This window comes from Lacerta agilis, chromosome 6 (genome assembly GCF_009819535.1).
Source record: "Lacerta agilis isolate rLacAgi1 chromosome 6, rLacAgi1.pri, whole genome shotgun sequence".
Classification (NCBI taxonomy): domain Eukaryota; kingdom Metazoa; phylum Chordata; class Lepidosauria; order Squamata; family Lacertidae; genus Lacerta; species Lacerta agilis.
This window is the reverse complement of record NC_046317.1, coordinates 50,185,352-50,212,441: the sequence shown is the minus strand read 5'-3', so window position 1 is coordinate 50,212,441 and position 27,090 is coordinate 50,185,352. Positions and strand designations below refer to the sequence as shown.

Here is a 27,090-nt window from a genome sequence, read left to right as displayed (position 1 = left end):
CCAGCTTTTTCACAATGTGCCTACCATACAAAGAAAGCAGGCCTTGTTGCTGAAGCAAATCTTGCTCCTTGCAGAATGTGCAAACTATTCAGATGTAATAGAGGACTCTTCATTCTAAGCAATACTTTTTTCTTAAAGTATTGAATACTGGGGTTATTCAACACCCAGTAGAGTGCATTGAATATAAACGGAGAAATTGATCTTGGGATGGTAATGTCATGTTAACAGTTCAGTCCCTTCCATCAAATAAATCACTTTATGTGCGTTGCCAATACTTGGGACATTCCAAACACACACTTAACTTCTGAGATTGTCTGGCTAGCTGTATGGCCTGAGAAAAATGGAATCCTTTTTTAAAAAGCAGTATTAAATTTTGAGTTCCAAGCTCTTTTGAGAATCCGAGTTGACTTGCTTGTCTTCTCCATATAATTTCCATGCAATTTGTAGCAAACCATTGATAGAACCTGTGATATACTGTGATAAAGTAGAGGAAGGGGGCAGGATAATACAGGCGTAACTAGGATTTTTGTTGGGGTACCAGGCCTTTTGTTGGGGGGGGCAGAACCTCAGTTAGCTATGTATTTTTATTGATTGGGGGTGGCCTGCTTGCTTGTTTTAAGGAAGCATATATGCATTTCTTAGAAAAGGGTTATCCACCAGAGGTGATTTGTCATTCCCTGCAAACACAGACCCCACAGACTGAACTTCTGCTTGCAGGAAATGGATTTGGATGTGGCTAACTTGAGGTATTGATGGGATGCCTCAGTGGCTGTCTCTTGTCATGTCAGTAACCTGACAATTGTGAGCCTTCTGCATATTGGAAAAATGAATCCCCCATAGCTGCTGGAACTCACATCTGCTCTGGGTTATTATCAACATCACATAGCAGCTTCATATATTACCACTATTATGCTATCGTCGTGCATGTTGCAGAAGGTTAGGTCCCTGCCCTGAGCAGCTTACAAGCTAAAATTTCTAGTTACAGGTAGGTAGCCGTGTTGGTCTGCTGCAGTCGAAACAAAATAAAAAATTTTAAAAATCCTTCCAGTAGCACCTTAGAGACCAACTGTGTTTGTTCTTGGTATGAGTTTTCGTGTGCATGCACACTTCTTCAGATACACTGAAACAGAAGTCACCAGACCCTTATATATAGTGAGAGGGTGGGGAGGGGTATTACTCAGAAGGGTAGTGGGAATCGTCAACAGGTTTACCATACCTGTCAGCCAATCACCCATTCCCACCACCCTTCTGAGTAATACCAAATGCACTCCAAATTTGCTTCTAGTTTCCATATTGCTTTTTTATGTATCACTTACAGGTGAAACTCGAAAAATTAGAATATCGTGGAAAAGTCCATTTATGTAAGCAATGTTTTCATTAGCTACTGGAGTTTAATATATGAGATAGACTCATGACATGCAAAGCGAGATATGTCAAGCCTTTATTTGTTATAATTGTGATGATTATGGTGTACAGCTGATGAGAACCCCAAATTAACAATTTCAACTTTGGGGTTTTCATCAGCTGTACGCCATAACCACCCACAATTATAACAAATAAAGGCTTGACATATCTCGCTTTGCATGTCATGAGTCTATCTCATATATTAGCTTCACCTTTTAAGTTGAATTACTGAAAGAAATGAACCTTTCCACGATATTTCACCTGTATGTAACAGAGAGCTCACATATTTTGTGAAAAGAAAATTTTGCCTAAGGGGTTTGGATGCAAAAGGAAGAGTTTGCAAAGCCGTGCCCCTGTATGTGTGCGTGTAATAAATATATACGTACTGTGGGAACTGGAAACATAGATAGGGCAAAGGTCTGTTTTATAGTTGGGACCAAGTAGGCAGAGCGCCTGCATGATACGCACTTTCTGATAAGATCAGCATGTTTGCAATCTCCTGGCATTGCTGCTGCATCCACATCCATTCTGCCAGCTTCTGGTTTCTGGCAATTGACTCTTTCGATTTCCTCTGTGGAAACAAAGATCACGGGTATTCCCTGGATTAACCCATTTCCAGCTGGTTAACATTAGAACTTGTGCTGTCTGAGTGCTTGAGTCCAGTTTGATTGTGGGTTCTTGATCATATGTAATGTGTTCTTTGGATTGTTTTCATTTGATACCAGCTGCCCAGAGTGTGGCTTTATGAGGGAGGGGCAGAATATAAATATTTTAAATGAATATACATAAAATGGGAATGCTCTTACTACTGGCCACCTCCTGATTCCACCTCCTGATTCCATACATATAGTTACAACCTTGTGGTCCATTTTAATTAATCTAAAATAACTACGAGATCTTGCTTTCCGACACACAGTCACTGAGGCATGTTAGAATACTGGAAAGAGTGGTGAAATGGCACTGCTTCCCATTGCCTAGCCCTCCTTACTATGTTTGACAGCATGTTACATCCATGCAAAGTGATCTGAAGTATTATGCAAATAAGGGTCTTATCTTAATTACACAAACCTGAAGGGTTCTTGGTGGGAACATTCTCTCTTCCTATTATTTTCATTTCTGTGTGCCCCTTATTTTATGTCCGTGAATAAGTTTCTGAGTCCTTGAAATGTGATATACAGGTGCTTATGATAATTAGCACTATTCAAAATGATTTACAGAGCGGGCAGGGTCCTTTCCTTGTGTACTGTCTAAAGTACAATGCATGGTGATGGCATTAGGTAAATAATCATCAGTCACAATTGAGCTGGCAACAGTTATGAGTTTACTAATAAAGTAATTTGTGTATGACCAGTTCCTGTACCGGAAAATATTTAGTCAACCAATGAGAGCTAATTCAGCAGCACAGAATACTGTATTTGGCATATGAAAGATCCGCTTGCTAACAAAAATTGCAAAAAACCCAAGTTAAAACTCGGATTAACTTCCAGCGGTTAAGATTCTGGTTAACAGCACAAGGTATGACTAGAATAGTGATGGATGTATTTTAACTACCAGTGTTTTGGAGTGCCAGGTGAAGAGGAGACACAAGTTACAGAAAATCTGTAGCACAAAACTAATTGTAGAGGGTATTATTATTATTCCCTTTGTTTTATTTCCTATATTTCACTCTCAAGGTCCCAGGACAGGTTACAACATTTTTTACTATATTAAATAGTAAAGGCAATTTAAAAATGCTGAAATGGTCGAGACATGAATAAGAAAATTCCACGGACGTGTTTCCAACTGTTGCATGGTTGTTGTTGTTGTTGTTGTTGTTGTTGTTGTTGTTTTAGGAAGATCAAACAGTACATTTTATGTCTTTCAAAGGACGTGTTATGCAACATGTAGAATGATTCATTGCCTATTTCCCCGCAAAAGTCAGTGTGGTGCTATACAGTGGTTACAGTTACCATTCACTGCAGACACAGAGTCACTGGAATAAAGTTGCAGACACTATTCCTTGAACACTGTTGTGACACAGTTGTAGAAGTATTAGGAGGGCGACAAATCACATACAATTCCCAAATTAAAACAGTACAACGCATCATCAGAGATCTACAACCTCTCCTAGACAATGACAGTTCTCTTTCTCAAGCTCTGGGAGGAAGACCCTTCATCGCCTACAGACAGCCACCCAATCTTAAACAACTCCTCACCCACAATAATACAACAACAGGACTCAACATGGACACTGGTACCAGAGCCTGCAATAAACCCAGATGCCAACTTTGCTGCCACATAAACCCGGACAACACCATTACTAGCCCCAACAACATCAAACATACCATCTCAGGACTATTTAATTGCTCATCTTCCAACATTGTGTATGCAATCAAATGCCAACAGTGCCCTTCAGCTCTCTATATTGGACAAACAGGCCAAACCCTACGCCAAAGGATAAATGGACATAAATCTGATATCAGAAACCACAAGACAGAGAAACCAGTAGGAGAACACTTCAATCTCCCAGGACATTCTATAAAAGATCTCAAAGTAGCTGTCTTAATACAAAGAATTTTCAGAAATAGACTGGAAAGAGAAGTGGCTGAATTGCAACTAATCACCAAACTTAAAACTATGGAGAAACCTGGTCTGAACAAAGACATTGGATTCTTATCTCATTATACATAACAAAGCTATCTTTAGCCATCTCACCCCTTGTAATTGCAGCCATTAAGAGTCGTCAACAGGTTTTCCACACCTATCAGCTGATCACCCATTCCCACCACCCTTCTGAGTAATACCCCTCCCCACTCCCTCACTATATTTAAGGATCTGGTGACTTCTGAAGAAGTGTGCATGCACACAAAAGCTCATACCAAGAACAAAGTTAGTTGGTCTCTAAGGTGCTACTGGAAATATTTTTTTATTTTATAATGTATATTACTCTGAATTGACATTTTTACCATTAATAATGTGCATTATTTGCATTATTAAATATAAATAAAAATGTGAAAGTTGGCCCCATATTTCATGTTGGGAGTCAGAGGTGGGTCTGGACAAGTTGGAGCCCACTGTCCTCTATTTATCACTCCCCCCCCGCCCCATATCTGAAAGACTGCTTGCCCTCTTTCTTGGTCCTCCTAGCTTGTGGAATTCCGTCAGCACAAAGATGCATTTTACACCTTCATTATAGTTTCTCCAGCCTTTGACACCTGAATTATGTATTTTCAGAACCTGTCCTTCTCCTGTGACTGTTATCAGTGTTTAAAAGTTTAAAAGTCAAAACTAATTCTTAAAATACTGTATCATGTCCTGGGACCTGCTGGTGAAGGGCAGGTGGGATAAAAACAGCAAAAACAACAAACCTTTAAGAAGTTCGTTATGTCTTTTGCGTGTTGCTACAGCAGGAGTTTGGTGTGCCATCATTTAATCACATCCAAGTCCATGCTGATTACTCTCCATTTTCCTCTGCAGATTGTTTGCTTGGTGATTCATTTTACAGTGCTCAATTTTTTTAAAATCAAGCTAAGAGGTCTATAATCCACCAGGTTGTTCTCTTTCCAGCTTAAAATATATTTGCACAGAGATCCTGTCAGAATGAAAGTAACAGCGTTAGATTGTTGAGTGAAATTAAGCTATCACCACACTATTCTTTGACCTGCTTCTTTCATTACCTTCAGTGTTTCCCATCTTTCTCTTAATCATCTGATTGATTGATTGATTTAAGCTGCGGGAATGGGTGAAAGAGGAAGAGAGAGATTTTCCAGGAAACAGCCACTCAGCAATTCCTTGTTCATTTTTCTCTGTTGTTACAATAGGGGAAGCTGAAGCCCTCTAGAAGTTGTTGGACTTCAGCCCCAGCCAGAATGACCAGTAGTCAGGGATGAAGGGAGTTGTAGGCCAGCAATGATTGGATCAGGGGTCAGCAACCTTTTTCAGCTGTGGGGCCGGTCCACCGTCCCTCAGACCATATGGTGGGCCAGACTATTTTTTTGGGGGTGGGGGAATGAACAAATTCCTATGCCCCACAAATAACCCAGAGATGCATTTTAAATAAAAGCACACATTCTACTCATGCAAAAACACCAGGCAGGCCCCACAAATAACCCAGAAATACATTTTAAATAAAAGGACACATTCTACTCATGTAAAAACATGCTGATTCCCGGACCGTCCATGGTCCGGATTGAGAAGGCTATTGGGCCGCATCCGGCCCACAGGCCTTAGGTTGCCTACCCCTGGCTTGGAGGGTTACCACTTCTCCACCCCTGCATTAAAAACTTAATGACAAGCAAATTCAGTGAGTGGCCAAAAAAGTTTTTGCATGGAGTTGCAATCATAAGGTACTCTGCACATCTCTTAATTTCTCCCAGCTGCAGAGCTCTTAAAGACACAGCAGTCTTAATTCCATCATAAACAAACACTGATTCTGTGCTTCGGTGTTATTTGCTAGAAGCGGAATTAGTACTTTCCAGTTGCATGAAATTCAACAGGTCAAGCATTACCCATCATTTCTCCTCTCTGTTGATTTCTGCCTGCCATCCATGAAAACTCTGCCAGAAAGAGAAGGTAGCTGCCCCACGTACCAGGCAGATATAGCATGACCTTTCAGCACAAACACATTTTGCAGTAATTTTGCCTACAGTGCCTATCCCTGAAAAAAAATGCTCCTGCTTCTGGCAATCTGAACATTAACTCTACTTATACAAGAGATCATTTCCCTTATTTTATGGCTCCCACCACCACTACTGACCATTGTGAGCTTTCCAAAACATACAATGGAGTTACCGTAACACTTTCCCCTTATCATGTAGATAGGCACAATTAGCCATTAAGTATACTCTTCCCCCCCCCACAAAGTGGGTTTTAGTATGGCTGCTTGATGCCTCCACACAAAAGATGTGGAGCTACTTGATCCCAGACTTACTCAAAGGTTGATCTCAGTATGTCAACCAAACTGAAGACAACTAGACATTAATGTCAACAGGTGGAAGTTGCATATTCATCACGTGTCTATTTTGCTGCTTGTGCACATGGCAAGATTCAGATGTCAACTGTAGCATTCAAATAAGATGGACACAGTTTCCTCAACCAAAATAGCTTCCATGAGGGGAGCGCATCTTGTGGGAAGTGGACCTGTTTACAGCCAACTTTTGCATGTTCCCCAGTCCTATTCCAACACTAAACCAGCAACAACGAACCTTTGGCCCTCCTAATGTTGTTAAACTACAACTCCCATCATCCCAGCCCATTGACCATGCGAACTGGGCAGATGGCAATTGGAGTCAAGCAAAATCTGAAGGGTTACATTTTCCTCATCCCTGCTCCAGCCTTTGTGTCTTAACAGCAAATCTGAGCTGCAAATGTCAACAGGTGACAATGTTTCTCTCAAGTGCCTTTGCTGAGTCATATGTATTAATTTTATGTAAAGTTAGCAGGGCAGCCTGCAGTTTGTTTGTTTTCTGGCAACCATAAAATGCCTTGCCAAGATTAGGCAGCAACAGTTTAACCATATTCAAGAGGTTTACTCTTGGTTACTGAGGAATGGAATGGCCTCTTTAATGCTAAGTATGATGCAGAAATGTGGGTGCTTTACCTTTCATTGATACTGATAACTGCTATCTATGTGCTAAGGTTCTTGCTGCATAGGAGCTAATGAAAGAAATTCTCATATATCTCCCCCTGCAACATGAACTGTTGTATTTGAGGTCCTGAACACGTCTCAAATGCTATGTCAGAGACATGCCCAGCAGAGAGAGGTGGAGGAGGAATTGGCTGCACCTGAGTCTCCACCTCCAGAGGAGGAGGAATTGACTTCACCTGACTCTCCAGCTTCAGAGGAGGAGGAATTGGCTGCACCTGAGTCGCCAAGAAGTAGGAGGCGGAGCAAGCGATTAGAGCAGAGGCGGGCCAGCAGGAGGAGGGGGAGGATGTGGCGTATATCTGGCCTTGGGAGGGGTCAGAGGCCAGTCAAGTCAACTGACTCCAACGGTGAAGGATGAGTTGTGGAAGCGTGGACTGCTGTAAGCCTGTTATTGGGAAATAAACCTCAGCTACTTAAACTGCCAGCCTTCCGTGTCTTGTGTGGGAGAAGTGCTAAACCTGACATGCTACTATACGTCTTGAAACTGGATCCATAGGAATCAAGGCCAGAGTGTGTCTCGCCACTCTTAATTACTGGTTGAGACTTCTCTTTCTTCCCAAGCGGCCTTGCTCCCCTGACTATTAAGGACGATTTCAAAACATGGAAACCAGCAGCGAAAAATATAACAACTAATCTAGGCTTCAACACATAGATTTTACTTGACATGGGGCATGAACAAGCTTAAAAAAAACATTAAACAGCATGTGGAAGACACAGAACACCAAGTGGATCTAGCCAGGTCCCCAAAATTTCTAATCAGCGAAACCAGAAGATACCTCACCTCCCAAATACCATATATAACCAACCTTGAAATCTCAAAACACCAAAGGGCTTTCACTCTGACCCATTGTCAGGCCCTTCCCTCAGCCATTCAGGAAGGCCGTTATAGGAAGACACCATATGAGGAGAGGAAACGCCCATGTAGTTCTGGGCAACAGGAAACAACGGATCATGCCTTTTTCCATTGCCAGTACTATGTAGACATATGAGCCAGGTTTATCCTGCTTAATTCCCAGGATGCACGGAACAACTTAACATCTCCCTACTACTCCAGGATGAAAACCCAGATGTTACATATTCATTTGCTAGATTTTGCGCTGCCATGATAAATATTCGCCGAAGGATGGTTTGTGCTACAAACCAGTCTTAAACTGATGGCTCATATTGCAAGACTGTTGTTCCCCTAAGCTCCACCCCTTGAAGTTGTTTAATTGCGTGTCTTTTAGTCCTTATCTGTTTTAATTATCATTTCTTACTCATCAATTATTTGTGCTTAATCTCGTACTCTATTCTCATGTTTTATCCTATGCTTCTTTGTTCTTTTATGTTCTAACAATTACCTGTCTAAATCCTAACTGCTATTTTATTCACATGTTTCTCTTATGCTGGTCTGTGACCTTAATAAAGTTTAATGAATGAATGAGGTCCTGAAAGCTCCTGGATATGGCAATATTTCTCTGTTTTGCTCCCAAGTGGGTTAGATTTCTGCTTTTCTGAATTGGGCTCACTGATGCTGCTTGGCTCCCAAAAATGAATTTCTTTTGAGTCAGACAAAATGAACTAATTTTGAGGATTTAAGCACCATCATCAGTGAGTCAGGATCTGAGAAGCATTAGTCATGAGATCCTTCAATGCAGTTCCAAGCGTTTTAAAGGATTTTTTTTCAGAATTCTAGCCTGACAGAAAGGAATGTCTTCAGTGTCACTTGGTATTCTGTGTATTCAAAGGGTAGTCTTAGAGCTAAACATGTAAAAGCTGATGCATTTTCCTTATATATCTTGGGGTGGACTTTTTGCATACTGTACTCATATATAGTCTTATATACAGTTGTCTGGGAGTACACCTAGGCATTGAAATTAGTGGGATTTACTTCTGACTAGATATGTATAAGAGGGATGTCCAACAGGTCAATCACGATCTACTGGTCCATCCCTGGGAGGTTTAGGTAGATCACGGTCGATCCCTTGCTCCTCCATCCTGCCCCACCCCCAATCGCTAGAGCAGAAGACAGAGCTTTTGCTTCAAGGCTGACTGCTTCATTAGCGATATGTTGTTGAGTGACTTTTTCCAATTACTCATTATTTGCCCTCTAAAAACTTTCACCTGATACCCCCCCCAAAAAATGGGGCTTGCCTCCCTAAAAAAAGCCCAACGACTGTGACCTGAAACCCCCCCCCCCAAAGGGGTAGATCACTGCTAGTTTTTAATGGTGTGAGTAGATCTCAGTCTCTTGGAAGTTGGCCGTCCCTGATGTAAAGATTGTGCTGTAAGTTAGCAAAAGAAGTGGGAGGCAGATGCACTCCCTTTGTAACTGCAGCACTTGTCAAGCGCTTTACAATCGCTTCCCCCCCCCCCCACTATGAATACTTCTGGTCTTTTTTTGTTTGTTTTTTTACTTCTCCTTGAAGCATATGCATATAGTATTTGGTGTACACACTATTGGTTTCTGCATTGTTGGTTCCCATTTCCCTGGGTTCTTTCTATCTGGACTCTCAGACAATGGAAGCTGTTCCACACACATTGATACATGTGGGTAGCATAGAAACAATGGCTTTTCTGCTTTGAACTGGGGATGTGAGAGTAGAAGATTTTCAAAATGCTGGTGAAAATGCACAGGTTTGTCTGTGACCCCTTCAGGATAAGGGGACACATGTCTTGGTTGTTGTTGTTTTTTCATTTAAAGTATATGCGCAAAGCATGGTGTACTGTCAAATTAGTGATGACAATTAGCTATGTTGGTTGTAAGTGGAATGTGACAAGATTGTAAGGATATGTACTATTTCCTTGATACTACATCTTCCTGTAATGATTTTTTTGAAGGTAGTATAATGCAATTTTGAATTTAAAAGTCAATAGTGGGCATTCAGCCATTTCTGGATTGCTCAAATTGCTTTAAATCCACGTTTGCTTAAAATGGCATTGACTTAAATGAGACTATGGACATGATGAGCAAGGCATGGATTTCAGCAGCATTCTCCAGCAGCTCTCTATTACTTGACTGGAATCCTGCATCAGATACTTCAGTTCCTGGAGTTGAGGATACTGGGGTTTTGGTTTGTTTTCAAGTTACTGAAGAATACCAGCGTGGCTGAAATGCATTTGACAGTTTGAAATTTTAGTCCTGTCATAGAATTGTACTTGGAAGGGATCCCGAAGATCATCTAGTCCAACCCCCTGCAATGCAGGAATATGAAGCTGTCCCATACAGGGACCGAACCTACAACCCTGGTGTTATTAGCACCACACCCTAACCAGCTGAGCTATCTAGACATGATGCTTGTGGACTTTATGGTAGTTTTCTCTGCATGAATGCTTGTTCTAAAATGTTGGCAGTTAACCATCTGTTTTTAAATCCCTGTATTGCAACTATAGTCTTTGCCTTCGTTACATCCATTTAGATCTTCTGCTAAAGCATGTTTTCTTCATGCCATGCTATTTCAGCATACATCTATTTTGTTGTTCTCCTTTGGATAAAGGTAAAGGTAAAAGGACCCCTGACCATTAGGTCCAGTCGTGTCCGACTCTGGGGTTGCGGCGCTCATCTCGCTCTATAGGCCAAGGGAGCCTGCGTTTGTCCGCAGACAGCTTCCAGGTCATGTGGCCAGCATGACAAAGCCGCTTTCTGGCGAACCAGAGCAGTGCACGGAAATGCCGTTTACCTTTCCGCCAGAGCAGTCCCTATTTATCTACTTGCACTTTGACGTGCTTTCGAATTGCTAGGTGGGCAGGAGCTGGGACCGAACAATGGGAGCTCACCCCATCGCAGGAATTCGAACCGCCGACCTTCTGATCGGCAAGCCCTAGACTCTGTGGTTTAACCCACAGCGCCACCTGGGTCCCTATTGGATACCTGCATTAAAAAGAAATCCAGCGTCCCTGCATTTTTAAATTGCAGATGTCCATAGTAATCTTGTGTTCCTGATCTGCTTTTCAAAAGTCTTGTTGCTGCAGACTTTGAATACCGGTAGCAAGTGGAGGATTCCAATCACTTATTTGAAGAGAAACAGCTATGATTGAAATAAGTCCAACATCCTCAATCTGTTCGCTATTGTCTCAGCAATTGCACCCATCAGCAGCTAGGTATTTCGCAATTAGAGTTGAATCTTATAAAGATGCTATTTCTGGCATGTGTAAAATCATCCTGAGTGTATATGAGATGCTTTACAAGAATTGGGACTTCAAGTTTTATCCACCAATAAGGGAGTATTGCCAGACTTGGATAGTGACTGAAGGAGAGACAGGATGTTTTCTAAGAAGTGGGAGTGACGAGATTGAAGTGAGTAAGAAGAGCAGAGAGTCAGATTACTGAGAGGTGGAGCTAACAGGCTCTTCAGGGAAGAGAAAGCTGCTGCAATCACACAGCGAGTCACATTACCCAAGGATTCTTTCTAGCATCCAGGTCCAAACTTTTGAGTCTCACACTAACAAATCAGTTTCTCTGACCCTTGAATTTTTGCAGATTAACGCTGTTCTCCCAAAGCTCTGCTCCAACATGGCTTCGAGGAGGAGTGGCAGTGACCCAGCAGACAGGAGGAGGACAGAGAGAGACAGATCATCCCTCCTGGAAGTTGCCTCAGGTAAGAGATGTGACTATCTGGATCTTTTGCTTTGATCACTGTAAAATGATGAGTAGAATTATATCCTCAACCGTTGCTTTTCTTTGCTGATCTTAAGATCTATCTTGACCTTATAAGAACATAAAACCAGTCTTGCTGGATCAGCCCAAAGGGTTATCTGAAGTCCAGCATTCTGCTTCCCACAACAGCCAATCAGATGCCACTGGAAAGCCCAAAAGCAGTACATGAAACGAGGTCCATCTGCTGCTGTTCCCCAGCAACTGGTTCCCTCTCATCATGAAAGGTAGCCTTATGGCCATCCTGAGTAGTTTTCCTTAGATTTGTCTAATTTGATTTCAAAGCCACCTAAGATGTTGGACGTCTTGTGGCAGCAAAGTCTAAACTTTAGCTCTGCTCTGTACTTCTGGTTTTTGTCTGTCTTGAATCCCCCATAATTCAGCTTCATTGGATGTCTCCAGATTCTAATATTATGGGCAATAAAAGATTTTATTTCCCATAATATTTTGTGTGTGTGTGGAGTTCATAGGCCACCTTTCCTTAGATACTTACAAGAGAGGCCTGTTTCGTTTTAACCATGTAACAACAGTGCACAGGAAACCACTGATTTATAACAATTATCTCAGTACTTAACGCTACACTCAAGTCAGTATGTGACTGTTTATTGATGACATTTGTATGCCATCCCGTATCATATAGTTAAGTAAACACAATTGAGATGCAAAGTAAAACATAAAGCTATTAAAAATAAAAATAATCCTAGCATTAAGTACAACAAAACAGAACTTGCTGCAGATTTTAAAAACAGAGGGCTAGATTCCCTACATTATTTGAATGGACTGGGTGAAGGTGTGTAATGCAGGCATGGGAACCTGTGGTCCTCTGGATGTTTCTGGACTACAACTCCCATCATCTCTGACCAGTAGCCATGCTGGTAGTAACTGATGGGAGTTGGAGTCCAACTATGTCTAGAGGACCACAGGTTCCCCATCCCTGATTCAGTACATTCAGTGGAAGGTACAGGCTGCAGCTGTCATCTATTTCCTCTCCAAAATTTCCAATGTGCCTGTTATAAAGGAATCTGTGCAATATAATTAAAAGTGCCAAGACTGAACTTAATTCAAAATGCTGAATGTGTTTTGAGCAGTCTTTCTTAGTGGCCGTTCTAAAAATCATTACATAGTCACTGTGTTGGGAAATAATCATAATTAAATAAAACAAGAGAGAGAGAGAAATTTAAAAATGGAAAGTACGTAACTGAAAAAGCGTCGTCCCCCCCAGTTCATGATGTCAATATTACCATTGCTTGTTTGTTTATTACATTTATATACTAACTTTTCCTCTAAGGAGCTCAAAGTAATGGTGTACACGGTTAACCCTTCCCTATTTAGTTCTCACAACAACCCTTTTAGGTTAGGCTAAGAGACAGCGACTGGTCCAAAATTCACAGTTGAGTAGGGATTCGAGTCCTGGTCTCCCAGTTCCTAGTCCAATACTCACTATTACACCACGACAATTAACCCACACAATTAAGACTGGGAGATAATCCTTATCTCCTCATTCAGAAGTGTGATCCTTCTTTGCAACATCAGTCTTTTCCTATGTTGCTTTGCTTTGGCTTTTTTATCTTTTTAGACAGGATTACATTGTATAATTTGTATCACAGCAGTATCCGCACTTTATTTTGTCCGCCCTGGATCTTCCAACATTCAGCATTGTTGAATGTCCACGAGTTTTAATATTACAAGAGAGTTTGTGACAGATTTAGTATAGTGGAAGTCAGAGAGAATGAAAGAAACAATCAGGTAGAAGCCAGGCACTTATTTTCTTGGATGGGGCTCCTGCTTCCCGCTAGCAGTGCAGATGTCAATACTTCTTTGCAAGATAGTTGGCACGTCCAATTACAAATGAAAGCTGGCTTGTGTTAAGCTCAATGGTTTGTTTTTCTACAAGTTGCATCGTGGCTGAGTTCAACAGAGTTTACTCCTAGGCAACTGTGCATAAGCCAAATTGCAGCATGCTAACCACTTCACCACCCTTGACAAACTCACTTTTCCTTGGCTCTTGCATTATATACTGCTGCTCTTTTGGATGGGGGGGGGGCTATTATCTGCAAATTCCTCTTTTAGTGTGTGCAAAATCCCACTTCTTGTGTCTCAACAATGGAGCGAGCTTTAAGTGTGTGCAATGTGGGTCTAGAGAGAGATGTAGCCTCAGGACATGTACTTTGCTTCCCGATCCAGAGTTTATAGAGTGCTGCTGTTATGATTGACTGCTCGAATTGCATCATATCTTCTGATGTGTTGTGGTGATGTGGGAGGAGTGGTCCTCAGTGTGGGAATTGCTATAATTATTATTTTTTCTCTGTGGCCTCCATGTCATGCATGTGCCATGTTCAGGGCTGGTATAAAGTCGCACCATTGACCGGCGCATGGCTGAGAATTGTGAACTAGAGGAGATGTAATGATGCACTTTGAATTTTGCATTTGAGATTATGTTTGTTTTTGTAAGCAGCCTAGAGGTTCCAGTGGAGGCAGTGCACAAATCCAGTTCGTAGTAATAAAAAGTACCCTACAAAAGCACAAGTTACTTGTACCTTTTAAAAATAAAAGGAAAGAAAAGAATATGCAGATTCAATGCATGTTTTAAACAGCTTTATATATGAATATATCATAAGCATAAATCAGGTTGACAGATATACAAGTTGGCCCTAATGCTTCTGCTTATTAAGGTTGCCAACTTACTGGAGTAATGTTTAGAGGTGTAAGCTGTGTTTTAATCATGACACTACTTCCCTGTGCCACCCGTGTTCTCCCCATGACTCTGCCCCATTTCAGCCCTTCCATGGGTGTATCTGTCATGGCAGTAGCATATCTGAAGTTCTGTTGGCATGGTGGTGATGCTGTGCCAAATCCTGTAGCCCAACCTTTCCCATCCTGGTGCCTAGATGTTCTGGACTATCCCTCCCATCAGCCTCAGCCAGCATGGCCAATAGCTGGGATGCTGGAAGCAGCAAAATCTGGTGGGTACTTGGAAAAGACTGTTTGTTACAGTATATGGAACTTCAGTACAGGATTGTGCTCTGAAAGAGTACAATCTAACAGGAAAACAGTGACACTGCATAACAAGTGTGCTCATGGGCTGCTCTCATTCATTTTGACATAGCATGTGTGCAGGAAAGCATCCTAAGGCATTGTGCCTTTCTTTTTAAAGCTTATTTTAAACAAAGTGAAAATGGAGCAGCAAAACAGGAAAAGTTCGTGATGATTTCAAAATAGAAATATTTTCCGTTTCAAAGGTTTTGCTAACTTCGCATAATAGGTTGCCCCAAACCTTTTATATTTTGACCACGTCCTGTTTATAAAGCTGGTATTTACAAAGCAAGATTTCTGCCTTCTTGTGTGAACCAGGCATGATTTCATCTACTCAGCCAAGCCCAAAGCACATTTGGTCACTTCTGGTCACTCGAAGGCTGCCACCTCTTCCTTGAAATCCTTTGTTCCTAGGTGTTTTTCAGGTTATGTCCTCTGATGTTTGCTTTCCCCGTGTATTAAATTTGTTGTTGTTCGGTGCTCAGTTGACTCATCAGTGTTAGTGAGTCAACAGTTACAATTCAACTAGGTTTGTGCAAAGGGAAACAGCCTGGTTTCAACTGAAATACACCAGTAGATTAAACTAAAAAGTTTTTAGCAGAAGCATGGAGCAGAAGAAGAGAGTGTATTTCTTAACATAAACCCGGCTCTTAACTCCTTATAGGAATGTCATTGTGTATAGCAAAAAAAAAAGGAGAGTGTTTCAGGTATCTACAAAGCAGTGTTTTCTCTCCTCTGTATCTACCATTTATATCAGGCGTGATGAACCTTTTTGAACCGGTTGGCCAGATCTTTATCTTTCCCTTACTGGCAAGCTAATTTTAACAGGTGGGCGGAACCACCCACCTTTCATTTATTTGACATCATATTGATGTCAGGTGATTGACAGGTGGGTGATCCCACCCACCTGTCAAAGTTGGCACTTTGGGAGGAAGGTATTCCATCAGCTGATGCAGAGGCAGAAGGGAGTTCAGTCTGCAGCCATGACTCTGCCTGACATCACACAGTGGGTGTGGTTTGCAGGAAATGTGGTGTGCCACATTTGGCCAGTGGAATGGAGGTTCCCCAACCTTGATGCATAAGAGCTGCATCCTTCTTCTTCTTCTTCTTTGGCAATCACTCATAGCCGAGTAAGATAGTTTTCCATAAACACAGTTTTAACAGTGGGTCTGTGACTGTGGAGGCCAATTCTGGAGCCACACATCCTTCCACAGTGGGGACATAGGTTTCCGGGCAGGAGTTGATCACAGTGAGGGTTTGCCAAATGTGCCTTCCTCTTAGCACATTTCTCTCTTTCATCCTGAGTTTGAGCATCTTCAAAGTCCATGACACCTTTGGTAAAAGCTGTTCTCCAATTGGAGTGCTTGCAGGCCAGTGTTTCCCAGTTGTTGGTGTTTATAATACATTTTTTAAAGATTTGCCCTGAGTCTTTAAACCTCTTTTGTTGACCACCAGATCCATACTGGAGTTGTGTCACATTTGTAAGCAGCTTGATGTGTGGTTCAGCCTTACCTTGAGGGCAGCGTGTGCCCCAGCCCCAGTACCTGCCTAGAATGTGTGGTGCTGGGCTTGAAACGTCTGTTCGCTTAAGGTGAGAGATCAACTCCTTTGTAGGTATACCTTTTGCAACAGTTAAATTTTGGTGTGTGGTCACATCCCACAATGTAATAGCTTGTCATCGTTTGTATAAACGGATATCTCTATGGGAACTTCAAAGGTTATCAGTGTTTTGTTTTGCTTTTTTAAGTGACTCTAGTATTGGCAAGGTTTGGCATTCCTAGAGAGCTTGGCTTGAAAATGGGAATTATCAGGAACACCTCTCCGCCAAGATAACTTTGCAGATCGGTTCTTCCTCTGGATTTTGCTTCATGTAGGATATTGGCTGTTGCCAGAATCTCCCTTCTCTATAGAAAATATTCAGTAGCCAGCCCTTGTGAGCAGCTGCAGGGTTCAGGACATTGAAATAGCTGTTCACGGGGAGCAGAATTTTTATCAGGACTGTGGCAAGGAGTGAAAGGGTTAAACTCAACCCCCCCTGTGGTCCAGAGTGCTGTTGCTCCCACACATACCCCCTGCACTCAGCTGCTGCTTTCCTTTTGAAAAGTATGCATTCATTATGCCTTGTTTGGCTGTGTTTGCCATGATGTACTGGATGCTTCTTGTTTCAGAAGAGGATGGAGACACAGGAATCCTAAAAAAAAAAAGAATAATATTTGAAGATGTGAGTGTTTTTCGTTCTCGTTGTTTACAGCTTGTGGGTGGTTAGAATATTTGCAACCAAATTGTACCCTGATATGAGTCAGCTGCTGGTATTCATTTTCACAAGACCCCACCCAGGACTGGTCTGGTGCAAGGCTTTTATTGTTTGATTTATTGACAATGCCTATGTTTCTGCTTTCAAATGCAGTGTTAACGTTTGTATAAACAGGTGTCTCTCTTAGGACATCATGGTATCACTATTCCTTAAAAGGGACCCTTCCGTTTCAAGTGTTGGCATTGCCCTCTCCAAGGATCAGCATTGCCTTATCTAGTCTGGCCTGGCGAGCTGCTTGACCATTATCCTGATGGGAGTGAGGTGACACCCATTATGTTTTGCCAGCCATGGGCAATCTTATCTTATTCACATTAGGACTGGGCAATATATCAATACATCATCCAAAACCAGTTTCAAGCTCATATCATATTTTTGACCTTGCAATATATTGTGAATCATGATTTGTGTGTACTACGCAAAAATCACAATGTGGGGGAAACCATGAAGCCAGCCATTGCCTCTACACCCTTATTTCAGACATTGTGATTTATCAGTATATCACGAAGTTTAGCTGGTGATACATCATGTTGTTGAAAACCAGATGTCCCCCAGCGTTAATTCACATAGATATTCTGGTGAAATTGTGCCTTGGGTCACCGAGAGTATAGAGCAGGATATACTATGGCTGCCTTCGCATGTTACTGTAAACAATAAGCCATGGCATACCATAAAGGAATAAATTTCACTCAACTTCCCTCCTCCCCATTAATGTTGGAATGAATCAAGCCACAATCCTCGGCTTAGCATTAAGTCCAAAATGGGTCTTGCTTTGTTTCATTCCCCACAAACCACTGTTGGCAAGCCAAGAGCAAACCTGGGCCACAGCTCATTGTTAGCCACAGTTCTTAGTTCCAGTATAATGCTAAGCCAGGGATCAGGGTTTGTTTCCTCACAATGCTAGCAGTGAGGAGTAAATTGGATACATTGCATGCACAGTAAATCATGGTTTGTGGATTATTATGATGTGCAAACACGGCTAATATCTTACTGAACAGACAGTTGCTTAGATGTTCACTTTAACCTGCCTAACCTACTGAATGTACTCTTTGATGAAGCACCTTCCACCCCACCCTGCTCCCTCCATCTCATGAAAGGGTTAGACCCTAAAAAGGCCAGGGGGAGGGGAAAGGTGCATTAGTGGGCTCTTTCAATGAAAGTTATGCTTAAGAATTCCATGGCACTTTGCATCTTCGTACTATAATGCAGTTATTGATTAACTGATGCAAATGACTGTTGAACTTCTTGGAAACTTGAGCATGGTTTGCAGATAACAGTTTGGGAAATGTAGCACCCAGTCACATGATATTTCTGTTTCTACTTCATTGCTGCTTCCCTGAAGTTTGCAGCTTTGGTGGTAAAAAATACACTTCTCACTCCTTGTTACAAATGACCAGGTTTCCATTTGTGGTCACATTTGCACCACTGTAAAGTTTCCAAGTGGTAAATATAATCATTTGCAGCCACCTAAAGAGGTTGTTGTGGTCATGTTTTAAGTTGTGCCGGGGAAAGATTTGATAACACTGCATATAGCAAGGAGTTAACTTTTCACCTGATTTGCAGCCTAATATAAACTTCTACTTTGCCACGCTGGAGCCTACAGCGCCAAAGTGTTCAGCAATGTGTGCAAGATTTCAGGAGCACTGTACAGTTTTACCTCCATTTAATAGATGGCGGATTTAGAAGGGCCATCTGTGCAGGAAACTTGCTTCTGGACCCAAATGGATCTTGCCCCATCAGAGGGTCATGAGAGGAAGGCAAAGCTCTTCTGTATTAAGAATTCTTTTAGCAAGACCTGAGACATGCTTACTTGAAAAGTAAGTCCCATGTTCACCAAAGCTTACTCCCAAGGAAACATGCCTAGGATTGCTGCCTTTGATGTGCATGGGCTAAATGGCCTATGAGGTTCACACACTTCAGTAAGGATACATTTTTATGGTGCCCTTCCTGTGATGTCCCAAGATGGAACATTTCCCCCTCTCCCCACATCTTCACAACAACCTTGTGAGGTAGGTGAGGCTGAGAGTGGCTGGCATAAGGTCATCTAGTTAACTTCATGGTTGAGCTGAGATTTAACGGGGGTTTCTTCAGGCCAGCACTATATCTGTTATACTACATGCTGGTTCTAACATTAGTGTGCGATACCTATCATACTGTTGGAACTGATAGTTTTTATAAATGTGTTCACAAAGTAAAAAAAAAAAGTGGTTTGTTGTTGCTTATTTATATATTGCTTTGGGACCCAAAGATCCCTGCATATTAATACAACCTAGTATATAATAAAAGGTTCAATAAATCAATCATCAATACTACAGAAGGGAGCAAAGTCGCTATAGAATATTTGGTAGTTGACTGGTCTAAGACCATCTCACTCAACCCAGTCACCATATTTAACCTCAGCCTTCAGCCCTGTATTCCATATCCCTCTCTCAGGACACCAGGCAAGCAAACAGGTCCAACGGTGTCCCCATCCCCGTTCACCAGAGCCCAGGCACAAAGAGGGTAGCTGCCTGCCCTTGTCCCAGTGTAAAAGAAACCACTTGCTCTTGCTGAAAGATGGGATGGAACCTTTTCCCTTTCTGAACTAGCTGTGAATGCTAATGTGACTAGTCTAAAAACTCTCCATTTGACTAAATGAACAGAGGTGTGTGTGCACACTCGTGTTTTCTGATACGGAAAGTCAAACTGAGTGGAGATGGCAAAATCCTTGCCGAGCAGACTCTGCACTTGACTGTACTTGTCCAAAATCCATGGAATGTGCCTTGTCTAATCTTGCTAGTTGTGTCTGCAGTCTAGGTGCATAGCCTAATCTAATCATTTGGCAGTAGACCTGGATCTCCATTGAACATTGGGGGAAAAAAGCTGGCAGAAGACAGAATTTCTAGAAGCAGGGAAGGGTTAAGCATCTCTCTCCCTGCCTTCCCACTTAGCTTCACTCCCCTGCCAGCTATTTGCACCCCACAAACTGGGATTCCAGGGCTCCTGCTTGCCTGCTACTAGGAGCTGGAGGGTGAGTGTGAGTGCAGGGGAAAGAATTGACTCCTTCCCCCCACCCCCCACCTTCTCTCTGTCAAATTGTGGTCTTCCTTTCCCTGCTACTTTTTGGGCACAAGAGGCCTGCATTAAACCCTGATTTCCGGTATGACATGTCCCTAGGGCCTTTCACAGGATTTTTGCAGCTTTAAAGGAAGCCCAGTGCTGAGATGAGAATTGAGTAAAGACAGAGCAGTTTCCAGACTCGCCTCTCTGCTGAATGTCTAGCTTGGGCTCTGAGGGAGCTGTCGCAGGGATCTTCCTATAAATGTTGATGGACTCACAACTCGCATCAAACACAGCCAGCATGGCCAATAGGCAGGGTTGATGGGAGTTGTAGTTCACCAACATCTGAAGAGCTACATGTTCCTCATTCCTTATAGAGCTTCATGGATGTGCCATCAGTAAATTGGCCTTCTCCGTGTTTCTATTACTTGGTTGTTCTGTCCTCAGCCACTGCGTTTTCAACTTCGACCCTCTTCACAACTGACAATTCAGGCAGACCTTAGAAAGGTTGGATTTTTCCAAGTCTGTACAGCCACACCTAGCTTTGAGATGGAGTGTCAGAGAACAGTTAGTCTTCCTTATTTTTTAAAAAAATACCACAACAGTAACTCCTTGCTCCGCCTCCTTGCTCCATTTGTATCTGTAGACAGAATTCCAGAATGCCACACCTTGTCGGTTTCCCGTCTTTGTTTGTTACCTGTAACAGAAACAGAAGTGAATCTCTGCCAGGGGTGAGTCTACATTGAGACAGGCGGTGCTTAAATGGAAACAGCCCAGTTCTATAAAAACCGAAAGAGATCAGAGCAATTAAATCCAAGTGCAAATTTGCTAAAGCGATACAAGCCTGAGCTTCGGGATTCCTCAAAACTGATGTGAGTCAACCTCTGCCATTGTTCTCCGGTGAAATTTTGCTTTGGTATATGGGCAACAGTTAAGGGTGGCCCTGTGCCAGAGGACAAGGCTCCTGTACCTTTAAGTAGTTGTGCAGAGGAAGAAAATTCAGCAGGTGCAGCTGATCAGGAATCTGATGCCTCAAAGTAGTTCACCTTGGGGCCAACTAGATGCAACCTAGTGTGCAAGTTTTTTTGTTATATAAGACCTCTCCTCATTCCAGAGGGGAGGAGTTGCAGGCGGGGGCCGTTTCCTGTGCTGGCAGGGGGGCGTGTTCGGCCCCCTGCCTTGTCCCCTCCTTCCTGCCGTGCCAAGCCCCATAGCCTGCCAATAGGACTGGCTGGGGGGCGGGGTCTGGATTCAAACAGCCAGGGAAGCGCCATTTCTACTCATTCTGCCCCCTGCACGCATTGGATGAAGATCCTGGGATCTTCGCTGGATTTTCTTCTTCCTTTCCAACTCCCTTTAGAGCTGAAATCACGCATTGGTCACTTTTTCAGAGCTAAAGTCGCTCCCTTCTAGGTGTTGGTCCTCCCTTAAGCAACCACGTGCTGAGAGAAGGGTCTCGAAAGCAGATCTCAGTTGGTGGCCAGGTTCATGTGGGAGAAGACAGTTGAGTTCAGCTCCCATATATAGCAAGGATGGGGACTCTGTGACCCTCCAGACATTGTTGGACTCCATCCCCCATCAGCCCCAGCCAGTATGGCCAGTGGTCAAGTATGATGTGAGCTGTAGGAGGGCCACAGGTTCCCTAACTTTGCCCTAATAAATGCAATCCGATCAGAGTAAATATGCAGAAGATCAGGCTGCATTTCCTGGGAACTAGAGCATCTGGAAGACCACATGTTCTGCTCTAGATGGGGGTGCCGGTTTTCTTATCCTCCTCGTTGTCCTTTTGCAGAAGACCAGGTGGCACAGCAGACAGAAGAGGTCTTCCAGAGCTATGCTTTCTATCGATACCAACAAGAGCAGGAGCAGACTGGGCAGGATGTGCCAATAGATCCAGAAATAGCTGTGATGCGGCCGGAGCTTGACAGGTAAGAGCACATATTTGAAACCTATACCCAAAATGCAAGCCACACGCCAGTCTGCCTCCACAGACATGTCTAACACAGTCATTTGTCTCTTGGGCAGCATCAACAACCAAGTGGGCAGGCGCCTGGCCACTATAGGGGATGACATCAATGCACGGTATGACAGTGAGTTCTCTGAGATGCTGAAGTCACTGAAGCCCTCCAGGGACAATGCTTATGAGTACTTCGTCAAAATAGCCTCCAGGTAGGTCAAGCAGCCTCTACTTTTCCCTTCCCAAAAAGCGAGAGGCTGGCTCAATTTTCTGATATGAAGAGTTCTCAGAGGTTGCTCTGTTAGGTTCCCTCATAAGAAGAGGGAGAAGATTGAGACAAATTTGGGGCTTCTTACTTTAATGTAGTTTGCTTTGATTTTATTGATGTTTTGGTTTTAATTGAGATTATTTCTTTTTTTAAAAAAAACCCACAACAATAAAGAAATAAAGGACAACAATATAACTGAACAAAGATTAAACATACACAAGATGTATAGAGAGAGATTTGGGTCATTGCATTCACATTCTCTGGAAAAAGAATAATGACGACAACAATTGGTGTTGGAGGACAGCAACTTTAAAAATGTACTTGTTTCATTTATAAATATCAGGCTATTGTCCTCCAGGTCTTACGATGTTCTTGCAGCTGAAAAGTTAGCAAGAATTCCAGATAGTAGCATATTTCACAAAAGTCATTACAGAAAATTGGATGATTAAAACAGGGGAGTAATTGTAGACTAGATACATAACTGCAGTTTTTAGGAAGGGACTTTGTACCCATTTTTGGTCCTTATTAAGGAAAAAAAATGATGCCACTACAAGGATTCCATCTTAACTGTCATTTTCTGTACAGTACTGACCCACACAACTTTATTTGCATGTTCACGCCACTTGTGTGGGCAAGGTAGATTTTGCAGAAGCTCTGCTCAAAGTAGTGAGCCAGCATCTGGACCCTCCCCATGCCATATTGCAAAGTAAAGGATCAATCCATTCCTTCCTGCCAAGTTCTTTCTAACACAGCAGGTAGGAAAATTACCATAGGTGGTCTGGCTACGAGTGGCTTTGTTGCGGTCCTGAGCTGGTCCATGGTGGTCAATTGCCAAAAGAAGGATTTGGGTCAGGTGTCTCCCTTATAATTCTCTTTCTGCTACCTGATCCTCAGCGCATACATGCCTATAGACGGGTGCACCCATACTCGTTCCCTGTGAATGTTGTTTAACTGTCTCTTGTGTCCTCTCTTCCTGCTCTCCCCTCCTTGGGAAGCCAAGCAGCGTTGCTCTCACCCCTTTGCCACCTTGAGGTGGTCAGTGTACTGCAACCAGGTAAATTAACCTACAGTGCTTTCTCTTCCCTCTCTTTCAGTGATGATGTGTGTGCAAACTCTCTCCATTCCATACTATGCCTGCTGAACTTTTTACAATGGCACACAAATCTCCAAGGTTATGAGACATGTTTAAGTCTCACTTCCACTCTTATAATTCTGATTAATAATAATAATAAAAACAACCATCACAAAAATAATTATAATCCTGTTGTGATTTTTTTTTTATTCTGCCCGTCAGCCAAAGGGGTTCTCTGAGCAGCTAACAATCAAGTTGAAATGCATGTAAAATTCAGTGAAATATTAGCCAAGTTGACTGGGCAAATGTCTCTGAGCATTATGCAAAAAGAGGTGGCATAGTTCTGTAGATGGTGCCACCTCAGAAAAGGCCCTACTCCTTCCCCCTAAAGACTGTGGTACCCAGAGCAGAGCTATCCTGAAGATTTACGTGCCAGAGCAGACATAATATGGGATGTGTCTTGCTGTTTATGTGGATAGCAATTCTCAGCTTTCACAAGTCTTATTTCCACCCCCACCCCCCGTATGTGTTGCTTTGCTTCTAGAGTGAACACTGTTTTCCTTCGACCATGTTGCTGGCACTTGAACACAGGGTCAGATTTATTTGCTGGGTTATTCAACAGTAGATTATGGCCACCTCCAGTGTAAATGGCGCCATGGGGTGCAACTGAGGATAGGATTTGCCACAGCCCATCACTTTTTATGTTTGTCATTGCCACAGACCAGTGCTTACACTTCGCAGTATGAACATAATGTGGTGTTGCAGCTGTACAAACAGAAGAAAATTTGTTTTCTGTTTAGATGAAATTACGTGACTGAGCCTTAACCCTGTTCCAACGTGACTTTTGGAAGCAGATCTCATTATATTCTTATTTTTATCATATTTATTACTTACCCTTTACTAGCAGGTCCCAGGGCAGGTTACAACTATCTAAAATTCAGAATTAAAACAGCTAATGCAGTACAGGCTTGGCCTGTGCATTCAAGCAGAATTTAGGGGAGACAGGTACCATTTGAAGCCACAGGTGGGGAGTGCTATATTTGTGTGTGTGCTTTTAAGTGTAAATTTATTACAAAGTTGTTTCTTCATTTTTATTTGTATGAATATTAGCATATTTGTATGAATATTATATATATTTAAAAAGTCATCACCACCTGCAGTCTGAAATGACAGTCTATTCTACTGTCTCGGGATGCTTCTACCTCTTTCTATTCCTTGTTATAGAAGGAGCACCTCTCCCAATATCTCCCACCTCAAGTCTTACAATCTATGGAGGAAGCCCTACTCCTGGTCCCACCTAACAAGGTGACATGGGGTAGGGCCTTCTCTACTGTGGCCTCCCAGCTGTGGATTGGCCACACAATTTCGTAGTCAAGTAAAGACCTTTTCGTTCTGTCAGGTGTTTGAGGAGGAGTGAGCTGAGAATTGTTCTTCATTGTGAGTCTTAACAGTAAGATAGATGGTTTTATGGTCTCTGGTCCCTGCCCCCATATATATTTGCTGTGTTGTTGTATTTATCATTTGCTGTACACAGCCCAGGGATGCGTTTATGATGAAGGGTAGTTTAGGAACAGAATGAATGAATGAAGTCTCACTGCCAGAGGAGTTGCAACCCTTGAGAAGCCCATGTGGCTGGCCTTCCGGGACGCACACTTCTCATCTGTAGAAAAGTACCTGAATAGAAAGTATCTACATTTTAATAATCTGTGTACATTTGGATTCTTGGGAGGAACAGCTTGAACAAGATCTGACTGACTGAAGGCATATACACAGCCTTTTCCCCCCTCGGCAATATAAGAGTCTTGTTAAATATGCCTTGTGCCTTAGCACTGCTTAGGGGAAGACGCTGGCACGCTGTTGAATGGTGAGGGGGCAGGTCAGATAGTTGCTTTTAATGCTACAGCAGCAGACTGTGAACAAGCTGTGCCTCAGTAGAGGGTAGCAAAGGGCTGGTCATAAAACATACCCTGAATTTTCTGACAATAATAATGAAATGGTCTCTTCCGCAGTTTGTTTGAGAGCGGCATCAACTGGGGTCGTGTGATAGCACTGCTGGGCTTCGGCTACAGGATGGCAATCCATGTGTACCAGCAGGGGTTGACCGGCTTCCTAAGCAGGATCGCCCGCTACATGGCTGACTTTGTGCTTAGAAACCACATTGCCCAGTGGATTGCCCAGCAGGGAGGATGGGTAAGTGAACCACACACACACACATTTCTTTTACTATGAAAGTATGCTGGCGCTGATCTGGGGTGGGCAAGAGTGGGCGCAGTAGGGCAATGCCAGGCTGCTGCCCTCCCAACAGTGGAGTCATTGCTGTCAACTGAGAGGGTGTGGGGGGAGAGATTGGGGCTGTGCAGGGCCTGTTGGTGCACCTGTGCAACCTCAGGCTTGCTGCTGCCTCCATAAGCTGTTGGTGCACCTTCCTGGCATCTAACTTTTCTTTCAGGGAGGGGGGAAATATATGCCAAGAAACTGTTGTGGTTGCCCTGGAATGGGTCCTCCCAACATTTCTGCAGGTAACAGAATTTTTTTTCCTCCTCTAGGCAGCAGCGCTGGACTTAAGCAACGTTTACTGGAAGTACGTGGTGACAGTGGCGGCTGTGATTTTGCTGGGCCACTTTGTGATGCGGCGCTTCTTTAACCAGTGACAGGGAAGGAGAGTGTCACTGGCCATTTGCATCCCAGCCATTGACTCGCTCCTGGGAGGTGACACTTGTCAAGGAGGATTCAGGAAACAACCAAAGGAAGCCAGATGGTTCTTTATCATCTTCCAATACAACACCAGCTTATTAACCATCCACATGGAGATTTCAAACACAAGAAATCCACAGCATAGTATTTAAAAAGGTGGAACTGAGTATGGGAGAGGATTTATTACTTCAAGAGACCACCGGGGGGGGGGGGTGAGAAAACAACAGGTTGGTTACATTCACAGTGTTGCCAGAGGAAAAGCAAGGGATGTTGTTTCCTCCCTGAAATCTCTTAAGAAGGACAAGTCCTTTTCCAGAACGTTCTCAGGACCAGCATAATCTCAGCTTTTGCAATTCCATTCCTAAAGAAAGCAGAAGGACAAGTAGCATGCACAGCACTGTTGTTCGCTCAGTACCTTATGCCTTATGCTTTTCTAGTGCTGAAATAATCATGTGGCTGATTGGGAGATCCTGTAGATCTGCTCCTTGGTTATCAGCATGAGTAGCACCTTCTAAGATCTGTAGATGTACACTTAGACAAAGCCTATCCCAGAAGGGGTGGCCGGGTGAGACAATGTCTAAAATATTTCATTACAGTGGAACCTCGGTTTTCGAACATAATCCAATCCGGAAGGCTGTTCGACTTCCGAAACGTTCACAAACCAAGGAGCAATGGGCAGTCAGCAAAATCTATTGAGAAAATTAAAAAACACACAGCAGAAGCTGATCAGCTTCCGAGGCACATTCAAAAATGGAAGCAATTTCTTCCGGGTTTTCGACGTTCGAAAACCGAAACATTCAGCTTCCAAGACACTCGAAAACCAAGGTTCCACTGTATATGCAGACCCATTTGTCATCCACCAGATTATTTCCTTGATCAGGAATAGAGCTCAGTACTCATTAGTTGATCACTCTCATGTCCTCACTTACTTTTAACTTAGCTGCAGTGATCCTTCTCTGTCAGTGGAGAGCGCCAGCCACTGCAGAATTTATGAATACGCTTCTTTTCATGCAACAGAGATCTCTTGGTTCCTTGCATGTCAGCATTATTGCT

General features: G+C 42.8%; 1 protein-coding gene across 3 annotated transcripts in view; it reads left to right on the top strand.

Moving 5' to 3' along the window:
- BAK1 (BCL2 antagonist/killer 1) overlaps positions 1–26,314 on the top strand; it is a 33,049-nt gene extending 6,735 nt beyond the window's left edge. The window contains exons 2-6 of one of the 3 annotated variants that reach the window (XM_033152601.1): positions 11,490–11,607; positions 21,839–21,974; positions 22,072–22,215; positions 25,353–25,533; positions 25,890–26,314. In XM_033152601.1, the coding sequence (XP_033008492.1) occupies positions 11,523–11,607; positions 21,839–21,974; positions 22,072–22,215; positions 25,353–25,533; positions 25,890–25,994 (651 nt within the window). In that variant the 5' untranslated portion in view covers positions 11,490–11,522 and the 3' untranslated portion in view covers positions 25,995–26,314. Of the gene's footprint in view, positions 1–11,489; positions 11,608–11,866; positions 11,891–21,838; positions 21,975–22,071; positions 22,216–25,352; positions 25,534–25,889 lie in introns of those variants that run through there. The other 2 variants (XM_033152602.1, XM_033152600.1) reach the window with 2 other exon arrangements.
- The last annotated feature ends 776 nt before the right edge of the window (positions 26,315–27,090 follow it).